The 19,357-nt window shown below is 43.3% G+C and overlaps 2 protein-coding genes across 17 annotated transcripts in view; one reads left to right on the top strand and one right to left on the bottom strand.

The window, feature by feature from the left end:
• Positions 1-2,342, bottom strand: part of DEPDC5 (DEP domain containing 5, GATOR1 subcomplex subunit) — a 122,784-nt gene extending 120,442 nt beyond the window's left edge. For 5 of the 9 annotated variants that reach the window (XR_003516929.1, XM_027576288.1, XM_027576286.1 and 2 more), the window contains exons 1-2: positions 2,126-2,281; positions 1,329-1,452 (exon numbers count right to left, since the gene is read on the bottom strand). Coding sequence is in view for 8 of the 9 variants with exons in the window: in XM_027576288.1 (XP_027432089.1) it covers positions 1,329-1,386 (58 nt within the window). In the remaining variant the exon portion in view is untranslated. The other 4 variants (XM_027576292.1, XM_027576293.1, XM_027576294.1 and 1 more) reach the window with 2 other exon arrangements.
• A 4,070-nt stretch (positions 2,343-6,412) lies between these two features.
• PRR14L (proline rich 14 like) overlaps positions 6,413-19,357 on the top strand; it is a 55,137-nt gene continuing 42,192 nt past the window's right edge. The window contains exons 1-4 of one of the 8 annotated variants that reach the window (XM_027575733.2): positions 6,413-6,572; positions 7,135-7,347; positions 8,328-8,447; positions 14,338-14,863. In XM_027575733.2, coding sequence (XP_027431534.2) covers positions 14,390-14,863 — 474 coding nt within the window. In that variant the 5' untranslated portion in view covers positions 6,413-6,572; positions 7,135-7,347; positions 8,328-8,447; positions 14,338-14,389. Of the gene's footprint in view, positions 6,573-7,134; positions 7,348-8,324; positions 8,448-14,337; positions 14,864-19,357 lie in introns of all 8 variants that reach the window. The other 7 variants (XM_027575732.2, XM_027575730.2, XM_027575734.2 and 4 more) reach the window with 7 other exon arrangements.

Genomic DNA, 19,357 nt, shown 5'->3' with positions numbered 1-19,357 from the left:
CATAGTCTGAACTAAACTCCCTGAGCACAAATTCCACTGTTTCATTTTACCATTTCCTTTTTACCTATCTGTCTCATCAAGCTAAAAGCTCCTTAGGGACAAGGGACCTTGTCATATTCATAACCTCTATGTTTAGCACAGATACGCACCTAATTTTGTTTGATGTGTTTTTATTTATAGTCCTACAGGAGACGGTATAGCACCTAGCTTTGTTTTATACACATGAAAAGGTAGACTTGTATACATTGTATATACACTGTATATACTATATCCTTGTATCCTTCCGTCTGTCAAAAGTTATTTCTGTCCTCTACTCAATTCTATCCCACAAATGTTCAGGCAGCATCAACTGCATACAAAGTCTAGTATTAACAAGAGACTGTGGATTTTAGCAGAAATTGTGTTTTAAATATAGCAATGCCTGGTATATCCTTGTCCTGGTAGTTATAATGGCTACATTTACTGAGCAGCACTGAGCCTGGTACTCTACTAAATACTTTACATACATCATCTTACTCAATCCTCACAAACTTTACGATATCAAAACTAGTGTTTTCCCTTTCAGGGAGTCTTTGCCCTTGGGAGGCTTACACACATACAAGAACAAATACATAGTAAAATACAACTTTAAAAAGATTCATTGTGTTGTTAATTCCAATTTCTGAAGCAAATAAGACTGTTAGGACAAAAAGGAAAATTATTCCTTTACAAAAAGAAAAAACAAATCATATTACTAATTGGTATCCTATTCTTCAGATTTATAGACTCAAGGTACTAAGAAAAACAGAGAAACTTTCTAATGTGCTTGAAGTTGTAGATAAGGTAAACTAGGGGCTTGCCTGAGGTCACAGGGAAAGTTAGAGGCAGAGCTGAAAAATGTGGTTTAGTACAGAATATGCTTTGTCCTGCCCCTCCTCACTATGCCTCCGAGCCAGGCAAAGGTTCATGCTTTGATCATACCTGTCTAACGTGTACCTACTACCGCTCTCATGTAATGTAAGTTTCTTTTATCTGCCAAACCAGTGCAGACTAGGATTTTATAAGACGTATGCAATAAATATGTAATATAAAATGCAAATAAATGAAAGGTAGTAGACTGGCAACACTCACAGTGTTCCTTAAAAGTCAGAATACAAATGCTTTTAGCAGGGGCCTCTGCTCTCTGGTGCTACTGCCCTCCCTGGAAATATTTTATACTTGCTGCTTCACTCAGTTAAGTCGCCTCTAGCCTCTATTGTCACATGAGTCAGTGTGCCATTTTCAAGGCACTGGACACACCAAGAACCTCAGCCAATTTACACAACCCCCAAAGACCAATCAATACTGACCACTGCCCCCAAAGCCCTTCTTGTGGATGACGAGTTTGTAGACCTTTGTTGTTCTCATCTTGTACTGTTGTTTCCTTCAGCTGTTCCAAGCTTGGGGGAGAGAAGTCATCTTGCCTCTCTGCCACTGAAACACAAAAAGGCTAGAACGTCAGACTTTTCCTTGCAATTGCTCTTTGATTTTAGGCTACTAAATATACTGGTATTGTTCAGAGGAGAGGTAGCACCAACCCTTGGATGAAATCACTCCTCCAATTACAAGGAGGGTTAGAGGACAAAACAGAATCTGGGAACTAAAGGAAATTCGGGCCAGGGTCTGTTCCAACCTCCAAGAAGATATTCTATCACACCCTAAAGGGAAAACCTGTATTAAATTGGGCACTCACTGCCTTGTCTCTAACTAAAGCAATAACACCCAAATACTAAAGAGATCTTGGAAGAGGTTAGCGCACTCATTTTGTAGATGAAGAAAGGGTGGGCCAGAGCAAGGGACTTGCCCAAGGTCACTCAGACACTGAGACACTCCCACCGTTCACGTTTCGCAGTCAGGGTCCTGGACAAGGAGAGGATAAACAGGAGGAAGGCAGGGCTTCGTTCCCTGAATGTCCATCTGTACAAACTCTCAGCGGCTCCTCCTTCCCACCCTCATTTCACAGCTGCGGCCACTAAAGCTCAGAGAGGCACGGAGACTTGTCGAAGATCACACAGCAGGATGGGGAGTGGGGTCAGGACTCGAACCTGGGCCACCACCCCCTCCCTCATACTCCACAAGCCCGGGCCCGGCAAGCAACCCCACTCACCCGCAGCTCCGGAGCCCCTTCCCTCTTCAGGCCGGGGCTCCGAGGGCCGGACCCTCCCGAGGTCCCCCGTGCCTCCGCTGGACGCCCCGCCTTCGCCCCCACAGTCCCTGCGGCTTCCGTGCCCAAGCTCAAAGCTCCTGCCGGCCCGCCCCGGCCACAGAGCGCTCACCTGAGAACCCGCGCAGCACCGGTGGCTCCGCCCCGGGGCCCCGCCCCCCTTCCCGCCCACACGCCCCGGGCCGCTCTGGCCCGGCCTCCGCCTCATCTCGGTGTCCGCGCCACTTCCCCATCCGGGGCTCCCGCCAGGGGCGGGGCGTCGCGTGTGGCCTCTAGCTCCCGCTGTCCGCTGCGTTTCCCGCTTGCTGGCCCGACGGCAGAAAGGAAATCCTTTTCTTCCCAGACATTCTGAGATAGATCCATGCCGAAGAGCTTCGTTTCCGATTTAGTGATCCCCCAACAGGGCAAACTCAGGCGAGTCTCCCCGGATCTGTAAACGAAGTTGTGGACCCTCGCCTGGCCTCACGGGGCTACTGAGAAGCACTAAATAGTTTCTGCGAGAACTTTTGTAAAATGCAAAGGGCTGAGCACTTGGGACTTAGTGCAATGGACCCTGCTGGGAAGTATTCACTTTGGGGTGTGCCTTTCAAATCCCTCGAAAGCCCAAATGAATTCCGTTCCTCCCTGGTTATTAATAAGAGCTACTGTAACTTTCACAGACATTCTTATAAAATGGTCACATCCCTATTAGGTGGCAGGTACTGTTGTATTTCACAAAAGGTAAACAGGCAGAGGACACGAAACTCCTCAGAAGGAAGCAAGGATGGATCCTGTCCCAGTCGAGTCTAACTTGGCTCTGAAGGCTGAGCTTTTAACCAGCATCCTCCTCTCACACCCAGGAGCTCAGCCTAAGCCCCTGTCAGAACATCTTTCAGTTCTCAAGAAGAAAATCAAAGCTGTGTGGGCTGTGCCAGAAACTCGCCAAGGGCTCCTAACAAGTTGCCAGCTCCATCTAATTGACACGGTTTTTGGAAATTTTTTGAATGTTTAAATTAAAAAACGCATACCACAAAGGAGACGGGAGTGGGCGAAGGCAGGGGAGGGGAGGGCTGAAGACAAGAGCTTCCTTAAGCACCCATACTTTTACTTTAGGATTCAGAAGTTTAAAAAACTATAAAATAATTGTAATTTTCTATAAAAGTAAAAACATGTAATCAAGTAGACCGCAACAGTTGCAAAAACTTTCAGTGATAAAATGTTAACTATAAAAGATTTTAATGTTGCTAATTCGGGGGAGGGGACACTTTCAGATCCCTCTGACTTTTGTTAGCAGCAGTGGCTGGTGGGAAGTCCTTCCATCCCAGAAGGACTAATGGGATTCTCTCTCCCTGGCCCTCAAGGAAATTTGATTCCATCTCCTGAGAGATGTCCATAATTGGTGTCCTATCTTAGAACTGCAAATATTTCACTTTTTAATTTGGCAAAAACGTGTAAGAAACCTTGACGGGGGCGCCTGGGTGGCTCAGTTGCTTAAGTGTCTGCCTTCAATTCAGGTCCTGATCCCGGATCCAGACCCTCATCAGGCTCTCTGCTCAGTGGGGAGACTGCTTCTCCCTCTCCCTCTGCCTGCCGCTCTGCCTACTTGTGCTCTCCTTGTCAAATAAATAAATAAATTTTAAAAAACAAAAAACAAACAAAAACCTTCATAGGTTTTGAGCTTTTAAAAAGTTGTCAAAGGCGGGTGCCTGGGTGGCTCAGTCGGTTAAGTGACTGCCTTTGGCTCAGGTCATGATCCTGGAGTCCCGGGATCGAGTCCCACATCAGGCTCCCTGCTCAGTGGGGAGTCTGCTTCTCCCTCTGACCTTTCTCGCTCTCATTCTCACTCTCTCAAATAAATAAAATCTTAAAAAAAATAAAAAAAATTGTCAAAGGCTGGTCAAGGTTAGTGACAGCTGGAGTAGTTAGTTCCTGGACTGGGGATCTGGTCTAGGGGATCCTTGATTCTAAGATCACTGTGCTACAACCACCTGCACAATAGCCTGTTTTTGGCAGCGTGGCTTTGCACCAAATTCTCTTTTCTCAATTTTCTCCCTTGTCAGATGGAAATAAGAAGTACATGTATTTTCTTGTTCAGAAAGTGAGGACCAAATGAAATGAGGAACATGTTACATTAGGTTTTTCAAATTAAAAGAATTTAAAATGCTATATATAAAAGCAGAATATTATTGACAAGTATGGAATTGATTAGGAAACTGGCTCTCCTCAACTTTCAGGGGATTGAATGTTATATATGCTATTTCTTTTGGACCTCTTTGTGCCTAATACAGAGCTAGGAGCAGAGTTGGGACTAGGGTGAGGTGAGTAAGGTTAGTGAGACACTTGCCTTTAGAGCACAAAATATTAAGGAGATGTCAAAAAAGCTCAGGGAACAAGATAATATTTGAAATAATTTTTAAAAATAAAAATTAATACAAAAATCCACTATTAACAAAATATCACATAAAAAAAAAACAAGATCAGGGCTCTTGGGTGGCTCAGTCAGTTGGGCATCCAACTCTTAACTTCAGCTCAGGTAATGATCTCAGGGTTGTGGGATTGAGCCCTGTGTCAGGCTCCACACTGGGCGGGGGGAGTCTGCTTGAGGATTCTCTCTCTCTCTCTCCCTTTGCCCCTCCCCCCTTAAACAAATAAATAAATATTTTAGGGCTCCTGGGTGGCTCAGTTGGTTAAGCGACTGCTTTTGGCTCAGGTCATGATCCTGGAGTCCCAGGATCGAGTCCCGCATTGGGCTCCCTGCTCAGCAGGGAGTCTGCTTCTCCCTCTGACCCTCCCCCCTCTCATGTACCCTCTCTCTCTCTCATTCTCACTCTCTCAAAATAAATAATAAATAAATCTTTAAAAAAATAAATAAATATTTTAAAATAAAATAAAGACAAGATCAACAATGGTGCTGAGCAGTCATGCTAGAGCCTGAGGCAAAAAGACAAACCAGTAATACTGGGTTTCTCAGATCCCTTTCTATAGGCAGGTAGTTGCCTGAGAAAGCACTGGACAATGTGGATACTGTAAAGGTAGAAATGTTTTAAAGTGAATTTCTAGTTAAATCATCCCAGTACCATCTGTAGTAGCCTATGTATGAATTGTACACATATACAGATGATCTATGCACTCACAGCCTGTAAAATAATAGAGTTGGCATTTGGGTTTATATACCTCCAGCCCTGACCACAAGTGGGAAAACCACTATCTTGGCCAAAATGGTTCACATGTTGACTGGCTCAAAGATATCCTGATCAAAGAAGAGAGAATTAAAATCTCCCATAAACCTCCAAACCTCTAGTTCTATAGTCAGCCAGGTTGATAAGGTCCAAAAAGCAACAGATTTCTGTATTTAATACAAGGCTGTGTGATTTGGATCAAGTTGACTCTATTCTCTGAACTTCCTTAAATTCCCCCCCTTTTAAAAAAATATTTATTTATCTGACAGAGAGTGCACGCAAGCAGGAGGAAGGGGCAGAGGGAAAGGGAGAGAGAATCTCAAGCAAATTCCCCACCAAGCACAGAGCCCCACATGGGGCACAACACAGGCTCAATCCCAGGACACTGAAATCATGACCTGAGCCAAAATCAAGAGTTGGACACTTAATCGCCTGAGCCACCCAGGTGCTCCTTTGATTCCCTTTTGAATAAACCTTGTTTCCTTCCTTCAAATGTCTGTTGAACATTTACCTGTGCCCAACACCATGCTAGGTGCTGACCACAGAATGATGAACAAGCATGGGAAGGGACAGATGATGAACTAATCAATAAATAGATGGAACATGACAATTTCAGCCAGTGTTTAAGCCATGAAAATATTAAAACAAGATGTCTTGCAGGACAGGAGGCAGAGGTGCCTTTTAGATTTAGTGGTCAGTGTGATTAGAAGGAGCAGGGCACTGACATGACCTAACACACTGATTCAAGTTATCTCCTGGGCTGCCAGAGAGAGTCCCCTAGAATTGCAGCCATTCGGGCCAGGAAAATAGTGGACTGGATCAGGGAAGCAGAAGTGGAGACAATGGGCCCTATGGTTCAATAGGTGCTGGGGCAAAACGTGTGTTCCCCTTTAAGAATCCTAACCGCAGGGGCCGGGCAGAGGGCTGCTAGGGCAGGCCCAGGGCCGGAGGCTGGACGGGGGAAGAGCCGCCCCCAAGATTGCGCGCGCGCCATGCGGGGGCGGGACTTTGGGGAGCCCGCATGGCTGGCTCGGGCCCCGGATGAGGAAGTGCGGGGTGGGGGTGGGGGGGTGCGAGAAGGAAGAAAACCATAGAGACGAAGAGGCGGTGGCGGCTGGAGCGCCCCCGGGCTCTCTCGGCTCGGTAGGCTCAGGTAGCTTTGGCGGCGACGGGGCTGCGGCTGCAAAGGCCGGGCTGGCGGGGCGAGCGCAGGCCGCGGAGCAGGCCTCAGGGTAAGAGGCCGGGGGCGGGAGGGCTTCGGGCGCCGCCGCCCCGCCCCACTCCACCCTGAGGGGACCCTCCGCCTGGCGTTGAAGGCTGAGGGGGGGCCCGGGGCCCCCTCCCTCTTGGGGCGCTGAAGGGAACGGAGGCTGCTTTGCGGGCGGCGGAACGACCGGGGGAGAGGGAGGAGACCAGGCCCCGCGTCGCGAGGGGGAAACGGCTTCTCCCGAGTCATGGCTCCGACGGGGGAGAGATACTCTTCAACCTCGATACGGCGGGGGACCCCCAACTTCTCGAGGAGGGCGACGCCCCTTGTTGTGGGCGTACGCCCTTCCCCAGCTCCTGTGCGTTTGTCAGCGGCGCGATACCCGCTCCCGGGGTGTGAGAGGGCGATTCTAAACTTATTTCAATAAGAGGGATAGTAGCCCCTCAACAAGACCTTTCCCCCGATTTGTTCAGCGCTCCCCAGATGAAGAGCGAGACTCAACTTGCCTAAAAGTGTGTGGGGGAGTCTTCCTTCCCTGTAAAAGAGAGACTTACCTTCTTTCTTTTATTTTTCACCTTTACCCCTAGATATAAAGAGGAAGACCCTGAATTTACTGTGTGGTATTAGAAGTCAGTCTCTCCCCCCCCCACCCCCAATCACGTCCACCGACGGAGCCTCGCTTCTCTTCCCTCAAGTCTCTTGGTGTGCAATGAGCTCCTTTCCCTTGCACAGTTAAGAGCATGGCGTCTGGAATGTGGTAGTTGCAAGTCTGTCTCCCACTTCCCATCTTCGTGACCTTGGTTAGTTGTTTAACCTTTCTGAGTCTCAATTAGCCCATCTCTAATTTGGGTCCTTTTTGTGGAGCATTGTCTTGAGGACTAAGGGAGAATTTGTGTAAGTGCTTAGGACATTAGTAAGCTTTTGGTAAATTGTTGCTGTCATTGTTACTTAATTTGCCGCTGCTGTTTTTGTTGTTGTTTTTAAAGAAAGAAAACTAGTATCTTCCATAGAGACCCACATTTTTCCATGCATGCCTCCTCCCATCCCCACCCCCACATCACAGGTGTTCAACCCATCCTTTCTCACTGGAAAGGAGACTTCTCCCCACCCTTGGGTGGAGAAAGAGGCATGTTTACTCCCTTTAGATTCTTCCATGCTCCCCAAATTAACAAAAGAGGGCCTGAGAATGATCAAGAGAAAAGACTTTGTTTTTGGAAACAGGTCTATAGTCCAAGAGGGAGGGAGAACTGATACTAAAAGCCAGCCTTCCCTTTGTCCACAGAAGCTATCACTTCTTCCTGACTGGTTAGAGATATCCTCTCCCACTCCCCCTACCTGCTGTAGTGATTAAAAAGCTTCCTGCTATCTGCACACCTCCCCCTCCTCAAAGAGGGAGCTTCCAACTTCTTTTCTTTCTCTCCCAAGAAAAATAAGACTCTGTACCTTTGAGAGGAGGACTCTTTCGCAGTGTATTTAGAGTGGCACAGATGGTTTCCTTCTCTTCTTCCTTTGAAAAAGAAATGAAAATCTTTTATGCAGAAAGCCTTTGTCAGAATCAGGAGCATTTTCGCTGTTTCACTCCCCACGTGGAGACAGAGGGATCCTTTTTCTGCATGCTAATAAAGGAAGGAAAAGGGAAACAGTGCTTGATGCTTTTGAGATTTCCTGCACTTCCATGTTGAAGAGCTGGGCCCTGTTTAGTATATAGACTTCCCTACCCGACTTTCTGTTTGTCTAGAGATCTCGTTAAAAGATTCTTCTTTCTCTGTCCCTCAAGAAGAGGCCCCTTCTCCGAATGCCCTCACGGAGGCATTGGCTACAGTGTCCGAATCTTGGAAAAGAAAGCCCCTTTCTCAAGGTGAAAGGAGTGTTGTGAACTTCTGAGGGCCTGATCAATTTTGTGAGTATTTGTCCCTTGACACAAGTGTGGCGGCACCCGGTGTTACTAACTGTTTCTCGTTTTGAGCAGCCCTTTTGCATTGGAATTAAAGGGAGGGGAGACCTTCAGACTGGGGATTATTGGGCACATGGTTTTCTGTTCTGCTGTTTTCTTTGTTTGATTCTTTTTTTCTACATTTTACTCATTGCTGTAAACTTTGTACCCCCAGAACTTTTGTTTTAGGGAGTGTTTGAACTACTGAACTGAAAGGGCTACTTTGTCAAATTTTTAGTATTATAAAATGTATTCTAATGAGATTGAGAACTGCAGCAGTATATTTTCTTTTTTTCATGTTTTTGTTATTTGGTAGGATAGGAATTAACATTGCCACTAAGAAAAAGCTTTCCATCTTTTTTGTGTGTAAAGTGTTCTTAAATTACCTCCTATGCCTTGAGTGTCTGCAGTGGGGCTTAGTTGGAACTCTACCACCATTATTGGTATCTATAGATGTACTTTGAGAAACAGAGAAATAGAAAAGTTATCATTTTTTAAATTTTTTTAAAAGATTTTATTTATTTATTTGACAGAGAGAGAGACACAGCGAGAGAGGGAACACAGCAGGGGAAGTGGGAGAGGGAGAAGCAGGCTTCTTGCCGAGCAGGGAGCCTGATGCAGGGAGCCTGATGCAGGGCTTGATCCCAGGACCCTGGGATCATGACCTGAGCTGAAGGCAGACACTTAAAGTCCCACCCAGGCACCCCGCAAAGCTATCATTTAGGGTCATTGGATATTTATGAGTGGCAGGACCCTTTGCAGTTATTTTGTTTAATTTGTTCATTTTACATGTGAAAAACAAGCCCAGGAAAGTTAAGTGACACATTCAAGGCCATACAGCCAGCAGGATAGGGACCCTGGTCTCTCAATTCGGAGACTAGCAACTAGATTGCTTCCCAGCATCGCTGTTGGATTTGACATAGAAAGGTTTTGAGATGATTGTTCTCAATTCAAAAGAATTTTTTCTTTTATTGGGATAATTTACTGCATACTCCCTATAAATATGGGTCTTTTTTCAGGGATCAGTCCATTCCCTAAACAATCTAATTCTCATTTGTGTCATGGTAAAGATGACAAGCCAGTAGCAGCTGGTAAGAGTTGTTTGTGAATCTATGATTTATTTTTTGCTTATACCTCAAACTGGATAATTATCCACTGTGCTCACCCAGTAGGTTGGTTATAAGTCATTAGTAAGAATTAAGCTATAAATCCCTCCCTTCATTTTATGAGCATATGTAACTCACTGTTTTCAAGTTTACTTAACGCTTTAATGTGAAAATTTTTATGGTTGAGGCAGAGAGCTGACATTTGGAAAGATACTGATAAAAATAAAGGGATAATACACTTCCCAGTTATTCTTTATTCCTATTTGGATCTTGGGAAACTATTTTTTAAAATGTTTTAACAGAAGAAATACATATTTACTGTAAAAAAAAAGTAACAACATATAAGTTGTTTGTGATCTTCTCACTCAGGGTAGTACTGTTAATATTTGGATTATATTCTTTCAAACAGTTTTCCTACGTTCATATTTTACCAAAATAAAAGAGTTTTGATGTTAGTTTGATAAACTATCCCAGGCAGCCTTCTTTGTAGAGTTATGTTTCTCTACACCATCATTTTAATTGTTCCAGCGTATTTAGAAATTTAATTTTAAAGAACTTGAATGTCTTGTTAACATTTTGTTCTGTTCCTGCAGTCTGTAACATTACCAATATTTTGATAGATAGCTAAAATAAGAGTTTGGTGGTGCAAGCTAGTGAGCTGAGAATAATTTTAATCTGCTGCTCTAGACTTATATCTAAATATTACTTCAACTCTGATGGTTCCAGCCGAGACACTCCCTGTTCTGGGTGATTCAACTGCAGATACTGCTCAGAAACTCAAGGACCCAGGATGGGGCAAGGAGAAAAGGAGAGAAGTCTGTTTTGCTTCAACAGCCAATGTGCTTAGTTGTTTCCAGGTTGAAAATTCTTAGAATTATTACCAAATTACCAAACAGAAGATTCAAGAGGTGTTTGGCTTTTGTAAATTGGAAGTTATTTGCGGGGAGCCAAAGCTTTAAAATTCTGTTTTGACCAATGCCAGTTTACAGCACAGATGCATGCATAAGAAATGTAATAGCACTGTTTTCCTTGAAGAATATTTGGAACCAGTCTAGGTGATTATTAATACTGCCTCTTCATGATGCAGATCTGTTTAGTAAATGTGTGTTTGTGCATGATCCTGTGTTTAGAACAAATCTTGAATTAAGGCCAGGGGGATGGAAAGGAGCGGGATTTGTTAGAGACATTGCAGGAGTTGAGAACGTGGGCTACAAGTGCTAATGGAACAACAGGTGGAAGGTCAGATGTAGTTGTTTCTGGGGGTTCAAGTCTGAGCTCTAGAATAATGAGGGTGTTGTTCCTGAGAGAGGCAACAGGATAAAAAATAAACATGTAAGTTTACTGAGAACATCTTATTCATCTTTGTTTCTCATTGCTGTTTGTATGTAGTAAGACTCAATTACTCATTGGGTTGAATGGGTTCTATCTTAGACATGTGAAGTTTGGGAGGGGTACCACCCTTATAAATGAAACATAGGTCAGGAATTTGAGAAAAGATGGGGGCTGGGGACAGGTGTTTTTGTTTTAAATCAGCTTTGAGATATAATTTGCGTATCGTACAGTTCACCAACTTAAATTGTACAATGTAGTGATTTTTAGCATAGTCACAGAGTTGTGTAACCATCACCACAATCACTATTAGGACATTTTTATTGCCCCCCAAGGAAACTCTATTAGCAGTCACTCCTAGTTTTTCCAGCTCTCACTAAGGATCCGCTAATTCACTTCCCAACTCCATAGATTTGCCTACTCTGGGTATTTTATATGTATGAGAACTTATATGGTTCTCTGTAACTGGTGTGTTTTACTTACCATAATATCATCAAGGTTCATCCATGTTGTATCACAAATCAGTGTTTCCTTCCTTTTTACAGCCAAGTGATAATCCATTGTACAGATATACCACGTTGTTTATCCATTCATCAGTTGATGGACGTATAAGATGTTTCCATTTTTTGGCTATTGTGAATAGTGCTGCTCTGAACATTTGTGTACTAGTTTTTGTGCATATATACCTAGGAGTGGAATTGTTGGCTCATGTGGTCACCTATACTTAAAGGGACAGTTTTGAGTCATCTACATAGAAAGGCTGCAAAAACAGTGAGGTCATCAGAAAAGTGAAGCCTGAGAGGTATGTCAAGGCTTAAACTTTTTTTTTTATTTAAAGATTTTATTTATTTATTCAACAGAGAGAGACATAATGAGAGAGGGAACACAAGCAGGGGGAATGGGAGAGGGAGAAGCAGGCTTCCCGCGGAGCAGGGAGCCCGATGTGGGGCTCAATCCCAGGACCCTGGATCATGACCTGAGCCGAAGGCAGACTCTTAATGACTGAGCCACCCAGGCGCCCCAAGGATTAAACTTCTGAGAACACTCATACCTTAGTGGCGGGTAAGGGGGAGGAGCTCTTGAGCACGTAGTGGCAAGAGACCCAGGGAGCTGATCTCCATCAACAAACCTGCTCTTCTACAGTATCCTTTCCTGCACTTACTCTTCTGGTCTGTATGTGGTGTTATAACCAAAAACTTAATTGTATCTGTTGTTGGGAAAGGGAAACTGAACCAAATGAAAATGAGCACCTCCTCCCCTTTTTTGGCATCCAGTAGCAATTCTACTTTAGCTGTTAACCCCCACATGCACATACAGACACTAAGTGGCCTAAAATCTAAAGTACCTCTAAAAATATCCAGGAACTAGAGGAGAAAGGGGAAGATTGTAGCTCCAGAAAGGATACATTTTTGTCAGCACCATTTATGAAAGTGTCTCATTTGATTCTCACCATACTTCTGGACACAACAATTTCTCTCTCCTTGCTGCTTTTTTGGATTCAGATTTTTTCAGCAGCCTTCCTGTGTTCTCTAAACTTAATGAACCAACAGTCTGATTTCCTATAATTTCTAGTATTTAAATTAGTAGTGTCATGTTATATACTTTTACCTTTGGGGAAGAGTCCTTCAAAACATTAAGGACACCCAGTGGATGAAAGCATAGGAACGTGAGTAGTAAACTATCCACCACAGGTTGGAAAACCAGAAGAAAGGCAGAATGGTCCAAAGTGAAAGGACCTGTCATCTGTCCCACCTCAGCCTCCAGCTTCAGTCTTGATAGCACAGGTCAATGGATGGGATCTTCTGTGCAAGGAGGAAAGATTGTAAACCCAGGAATAATCAAGGAGCAGGTGCTTCTTGACCTGGAGGTAGAGCAGTGCCTTTTGTATAAGTGACATGGGCTCCCCCCAGAAAATCAGGGCAGGAATAGAGGCGGTCCAAGGAAACTGAATTGTAAAGATTTACATGGTGTATTGGAGAGTCCCTCCTGCTCAGAAATCTGAATGTGGTCAGTGGAGAAAAGGTGAGACAACTCAGCAGTCAAAACAGTTGGGTAGCCAGCAATGGATTTTGCTTGTATGTAATATGTTTATTTTGGGAAAAGATGGATGTTAGAAAGTGGTAGGAGTAGAAATCTGCTGGCTTTCTGAACTATCCTTTCCTGTGTGTATTTTGGCCAAAGGGATTTGCCATCAATACCTCAAGTAAATCATTGTTATGAACTCAGTTGCTAGAAAAGTCTCACCTTTTCTCTCCTTTTATTAGGATTAGGGAAAGCATCAAGAATGAAAGCATGTAGTATCTTATTTGGTTAACCAGTTTCCACCTTGGTCAGATCAAAGTGGGTTTTGTTGTGGAAACTGCACACATTTGGTAGACTAAAATGGAAAGGTTACCAATCAGGAAACTCTAGTTCCAAGCGTACCATTCCCTAGCTCTGTGTGTGTGTGTGTGTGTGTGTGTGTGTGTGTGTGTGTGTGTGTGTGTGTGTGTGTGTTTTAACTTTAATAATGTAGTTTTATGAACTACACAAATATACATATTTTAGCAAATAACTCATGTTTCCACTCTCCAGTGCAAGAGGTGGAACATTCCCAACACTGTGGAAGCCTCTTGGGTATCCCTCTTGCCCCCTCAGATAACCCTGTAATGTTTTAGGCAGGTCATTTTTACCTCTTCAGTGTAATGTTAGGATCTATAACAGGATGGTGACAGCTGCTCTACTTTGCTCACGGGGTTGCGAGAATCAAATTAGTTGTGTCTGTGAAGGCACTTGGAAAATCTCAAGATGCTGAATAAAAGAGAGGATTCTGCTGAAGGTCTGGTTTAGTAGTGTCTTGTGCCAGTCTGGGTAGACACAGCTCAAGTGTTTGGTAAGCAGTAAAGGAATGGAATTCTGTTGTCTCTAAACTTTCATAGAGAATTATTCTTGAGGAAAAGTCAGTATATTAAATTCCTCAGAATCCCTCAGTGTATGTTTATTCCGCAAGTATTTACTGAGTACCTTCTATGTGCCGAGCACCTCTCCCAGGCAGTGGGGATAACAGCAGTGAACAAAACAGGCAAGGTTCATGCCCTGAAAACAAGTAGAAAATCATCTTTATCTTCTAATTTATATCATTTCCATCCTTGGATGCTCAGACATGTCTTATTCTCATCTACATTTGCTGGCCCTCCAGGTTTAAATTGAGAATCGTTCATTAGGCAGTATTTGAATTGAGATTAGACAGATGTCTATTAAAGGTTTAAGGTATTTATTTTTCCACTAATTCACAGTCTTTAAGGAGGATGTTTTGGTGCCAGGTTGTTGTCAGCAATTGAGGTGGAATTTTTTTGTCCTTATTTTAGCCAGTTTTAGCTGAAACAGCTTTCTTCTACCCTGCAAGGTTTTAAACTTTTATCCCTTCCTTTGATTTGTGTCAGGGTGAACCGTTTGATGTAAAAGACTTGACTCCATAATCTTCCATCTGCCCTAATGCTGTCATCCGGAGTAGAGACTCAGCCAGTTCCACTTGATTCCTCCATGTCTGCCGTGGTACAGGAATTATACTCTGAACTCCCAGTGAGTGTCTCCAAAGAGCTTCATGCTGACCCTGAGCCAAGTGTGATTCCAGATGTAAAACCTGGAGCCTCAAGCTCTCTTATAAGTCAGAGTAGGGCAGTGCCCTTGGAGCTGCAGAGGACTCGTGCGGAAAGTTGTTGTGAAGAAACTTCTGGCGCCTTGGATCATGGGGGTGAGCCTGGGCGGTGTGGGCTGGTGGACTCCACAGCAGGAGGTTCTGTGGCTTCTGGGATCTTGGATAGGGAAGAGAAAACCAAGAGCATGGAGCTAAAGGTCTTCAGAGATCAAGGGGACCAGGCGGAAATTGTAAGAGACCCCTGTGAGGGAGCAAAGGAAGACCCACATCAACATTCCACAGCTGCTGAAGAAAAGATCAGCCCAAGTCAGGTAAGACATGAGATCTCAATTCAGATGAGTGTGAATGACAGCTTTCCAGAGTAACACTTCACATGATAAAGTACAGATGCTGACAGGTAGCTTATGATTTGTTCTTGAAACATTTCAAAAATGTTGAGTTTGATGTTAACTTTCTTTTGATGATTTTTTAAAACATTTGTGTCACATCAGACACTTGAAGAGAGGAAGTGCTTATCTAATGAAAAAGTGTCACTTCTCTGAAGCAGCTACTCTATGTGGAATGTTGAGTCTTATGGTAGTCATGTGATATTTCTGCATCTGATTTTGAGAAATGATGGGTACTCATTCCTTAAGCTTTGGTAGCATCACAAGTAGGATGGAGGGACATGTCACAGAAATATCTCTGAGGGACTCTGCTTACCCAGGTAGGGCTTCGTAGGATGGATACCCTAGAGGGATCTCCGTATTTCAGGAGCTGGTCCTTAGCTTTGCAGGTCCAGAAACTTGACTTTTATTTTTTAGTATATCAGAGGTTATCGTCTCCAAAGGACTGACCCATGCTAATCCACTTCATGAGAGACTATAAATCAGAAAGCCAGTTCTTTAATTCACAGTGAAAAGTAGAATCATTACTTTGTAGGAATGGTCACACTGGCTGGTCAGTATGTCTTCTCCCTGTAGGCAAGCCTACATGGGAAATCAAATCTCTCTCTGTAAGTGTGAAATGAGAGTAACAGGATTCAGGTAGGTAAAACTAATCGTTAGTGAGCTGTGATAGCCTGAGGAACCCAGACTCCTAAAGGAATATACCTGCCAAGTACACTAGAAAACTTACTTTCTCCTCTGGATGGTGCCTTAGACCAGGGTTCAGCAAACTTTTTTTCTGTACAGGACCATATAGTGAATATTTTAGACTTTGTAGGCCATAGGGTCTCTGTCAAACTACTCAGCTCTGCCCTTGTAGCATGAAAGCGGGCATAGACAATACATAAATGAATGAGTGTGGCTGTATATCAGTAAACCTTTTTTATAAACACAGGTGCTGGCCCATGGGCTATAGTTTGCCAACCCCTACTCTAGACCCACAAATAAATTCATATTCCCGGGGCTTTCTGGGCTAAGCTCCATTTCCCCCCATATAAATATGTCATTAGTTTACACAGGTTACAGGGCAAAATTGATTGTTAATAGGCTTCATACATTGACCGTAGTTAGGAATAGGTGAATCTTTAGATAGCAGTAATTAAGTAACATATCAGATTTTATGCTATGATAACCTACCTTTAAAAATATAAGTGAGGTAACAGATTCGGTATCTAAAAATTTCTTACTTCTTGATATGGTGGGCTCGGTCTAACAAGATAAAAATTTTCTGTAATTTACCTAAATCTTCATGTAATATTTGGTATAAAATAAAAGTACGTATACATAAATTATTGAGTACATAATGGATACAGTACATATATATATATATATATGCCTCCCAACCTAAGATCTAGAAAATTACTGTCCCTTTCTTCCTCCCAGCTCCACCACAGATAAATACTATTTTGAGTTTTGTAAAGCGAAATGAGGTTTAATTGATACAAATGTAAGATTTTTTTACTTGGTTCCAAAAAGTGAACTTCATAAGTGAAAAAAAAAGCAGAAGTACTTTTGGAGAAACAAAAGAGCTATAGGCTTTAGCTAGTCAATTAGAACTGACTTTGTGGGATAGCCACCAAGAAAAGCCAATTTGCTCTTAAATGTACATTAACAGAAATGTGTTACCTGGACTGAGAAGTAGCAGTTGTAGTCTGTTGTGTGTTGGTTAGTCTATAGTTAGAATATCACACTCACAGGCCCCTCTCCCCACCCCAGCACTCAGATAAGCTCAAGAGGCCCTCGGGGTGGGGAGGACAGAGGGAAAGCAAGGAATGTGTCAGGGTTGGGGTCACTGGCCAAAGTGGATCCTGTCCCGTCCTCCCCATGCTGAGCCTGGTGTCACATGTATCAGGTGTAGGAAGAGTATAGAAAACCAGAAATGCATTCATGATAAAGAATTCACACTGATGACAAAATCTGAAAATTCACCATTAGAGGCCAATTGCTTGGGTGTGTCCTATGAAAGAAGAATCAAGAGACGCCTTCAAGAATTTGGAAAGCTGTCAAGCAGAAGTGGTTCTGTTGGGCACAGTTAGGCTCCGTAAAAGACATAGTGATAGCTCAGTCGTTCTCAGGTCACAGGACCCTTTGAAAATCTGAATGACTGCTGCAGATCTCAGAAAAGCAGACTACTATTTCAGAAGGTTTGCAGAGCCCGGACATCCTTGGACATCAATATAAGAATTCTTGCTAGATTGGCAAAACACCACAAACAGACAAAACAATTGATGAATTAGGAGAACATTTTGCAATATATATCACAGATAAAGGACTTATCTCTCTAATATATAAAGAAGTCTCTCTTTTTTAAAAAAGGTTTTATTTATATGAGAGTACACAAGCACAGGGACTGGCAGAGGGAGAGGAAGAAGCAGGCTCCCTGCTGAGCCGGGAGCCCAGTGCAGGGCTTAATCCCAGGACCCTGGGATCATGACCTGAGCCAAAGGCAGACACTTAACCAACTGAGCCACCCAGGCACCCCATAAAGAACTCTTTTTTTTTTAAAGATTTTTTTTTTTTTAAAGATTTATTTATTTGACAGAGAGAGACGCAGTGAGAGAGGGAACACAAGCAGGGGGAGTGGGAGAGAGAGAAGCAGGCTTCCTGCTGAGCAGGGAGCCCGATGCAGGGCTCCATCCCAGGACCCTGGGATGGTGACCTGAGCCAAAGGCAGATGCTTAACGACTGAGCCACCCAGGCGCCCCTTAAGATTTTATTTTTAAGTAAACGCTACACCCAGTGTGGAGTTCGAATTTACAACCCTGAGACCAAGAGTCGTATGCTCTACTGACCAAGCCAGCCAAGCACCCCACTAATATATAAAGAACTCTTAGATTGAGGAATGGAAAACCCAATAGAAAAATGAAGGAAAGACTTGAATAGATGATTCATTTGTGTACGTGTGTGTGTGTTCGTGTGCTTGTTCTTAAACACATGAAGAGATGGGTCAACCTTACTTATAATTAGAGAAATGTAATTTTAAACAGTTGAAATACCACTTTTTACCTATTAGACTGGAGAAAATGAAAAATTATAACAACATATCTGCTTGGCAAGGCTGTGAGGAAAAAGGTGTTCTCACAGGTTGCTGGTGTCTACTGATAAGACCTTTCAGAAGAGGAATTTGGCTGCACCTAACCAGAAAGCATATGCTCTGACCTGTTGACCTAACATTCTAATTTCTAGGAATCTACCCTGAATATATACCTCCAAATTATAGAAATACATATACTCAAAGTTACTGTTTGCAGCATTGCAAAATGTTGGAAGCAACCTAAATGTTCACATATAGGAGAAAGGTTGAATAAACCATAGTGTATGGTACATCTATACATGGAACACTATGCACCTGTAATAAAGAATTAAGGATTTCCATGTACCAATATGGCATGATTTCCAGGTGTGTCATGGCTCTCCAAGACTACCTACAGGTTTGGGGATTCCCTGGAACTCACAGGACTCAGCACATGGTCATATTTGTAGCTAAGATTAATTGTAACAAAGGATATAAAGCAGTCAGCAAAGGGGAAGAATGGTGCAAAGTCCAGAAGATCTCAGGTGCTAGCTTCCAAGAGTCCTCTCCCACTGTAGTTACATACACACACATAACAGCCTTCTCCAGGAACAAACTGACAACACATGTGAAATGTGGTCTACCATGGAAGCTTTTTAGAACCCAGGGTTTTTACTGGGTGCTGATCACATAGGCATCCTCTGCCTGGCACATACCAAAATACCAAACTTGCAGAAGGAAAGCAGGTGTTCAATATAAACCCCATTGTCATATGGGTGCACGGAGCCACTCTTATCATTCGGGAATGTTGGAAACTCTCCCAAATGTAAGTTCCCAGATGAGCCAAGGCCACCTTGCAAGCAGGCCTTTCTAAGGATAACAGGCCTGCTATGTTAACTCTTTTCTGCAAACTGAGATATACTGGTAAATGAAAAGAGCAAAGGGCAAGTAAACATCTATTGTATCCTCTCATTCAAGAAAGAAGGGTAGATAAGTATACAAGTATCTGCTTGTTTGTATAAAGCACACACGTGTACACATAGGAAGGATAAACCAGAAATGAGTGGGTTTGATTACCTGTAAGAAGCCAGTGGGAGCAGGGTAGAGAGTGCGGGAATGGGACAGAAGGAACAGGAGGAAGTGGCACTTCTCTGAGTACATATTTTGTATAGTTCTGAGGCTGTACTTGAAGAATAACTAGACAACCAGGATGTGAGGAGAATCCAGAATTAAATAAAAACTCTAACAAATGATTTTTTTTTAAAGATTTTATTTATTCATTTGACAGAAACACAGCGAGAGAGGGAACACAAGCAGAGAGAGTAGGAGAGGGAGAAGCAGGCTCCCCGCTGAGCAGGTAGCCCGAT

Source organism: Zalophus californianus, chromosome 14, assembly GCF_009762305.2.
Source record: "Zalophus californianus isolate mZalCal1 chromosome 14, mZalCal1.pri.v2, whole genome shotgun sequence".
In the NCBI taxonomy this organism is placed as follows: domain Eukaryota; kingdom Metazoa; phylum Chordata; class Mammalia; order Carnivora; family Otariidae; genus Zalophus; species Zalophus californianus.
The sequence above is the reverse complement of the archived record's forward strand: the minus strand, read 5'-3'. Positions and strand labels throughout refer to the sequence as shown.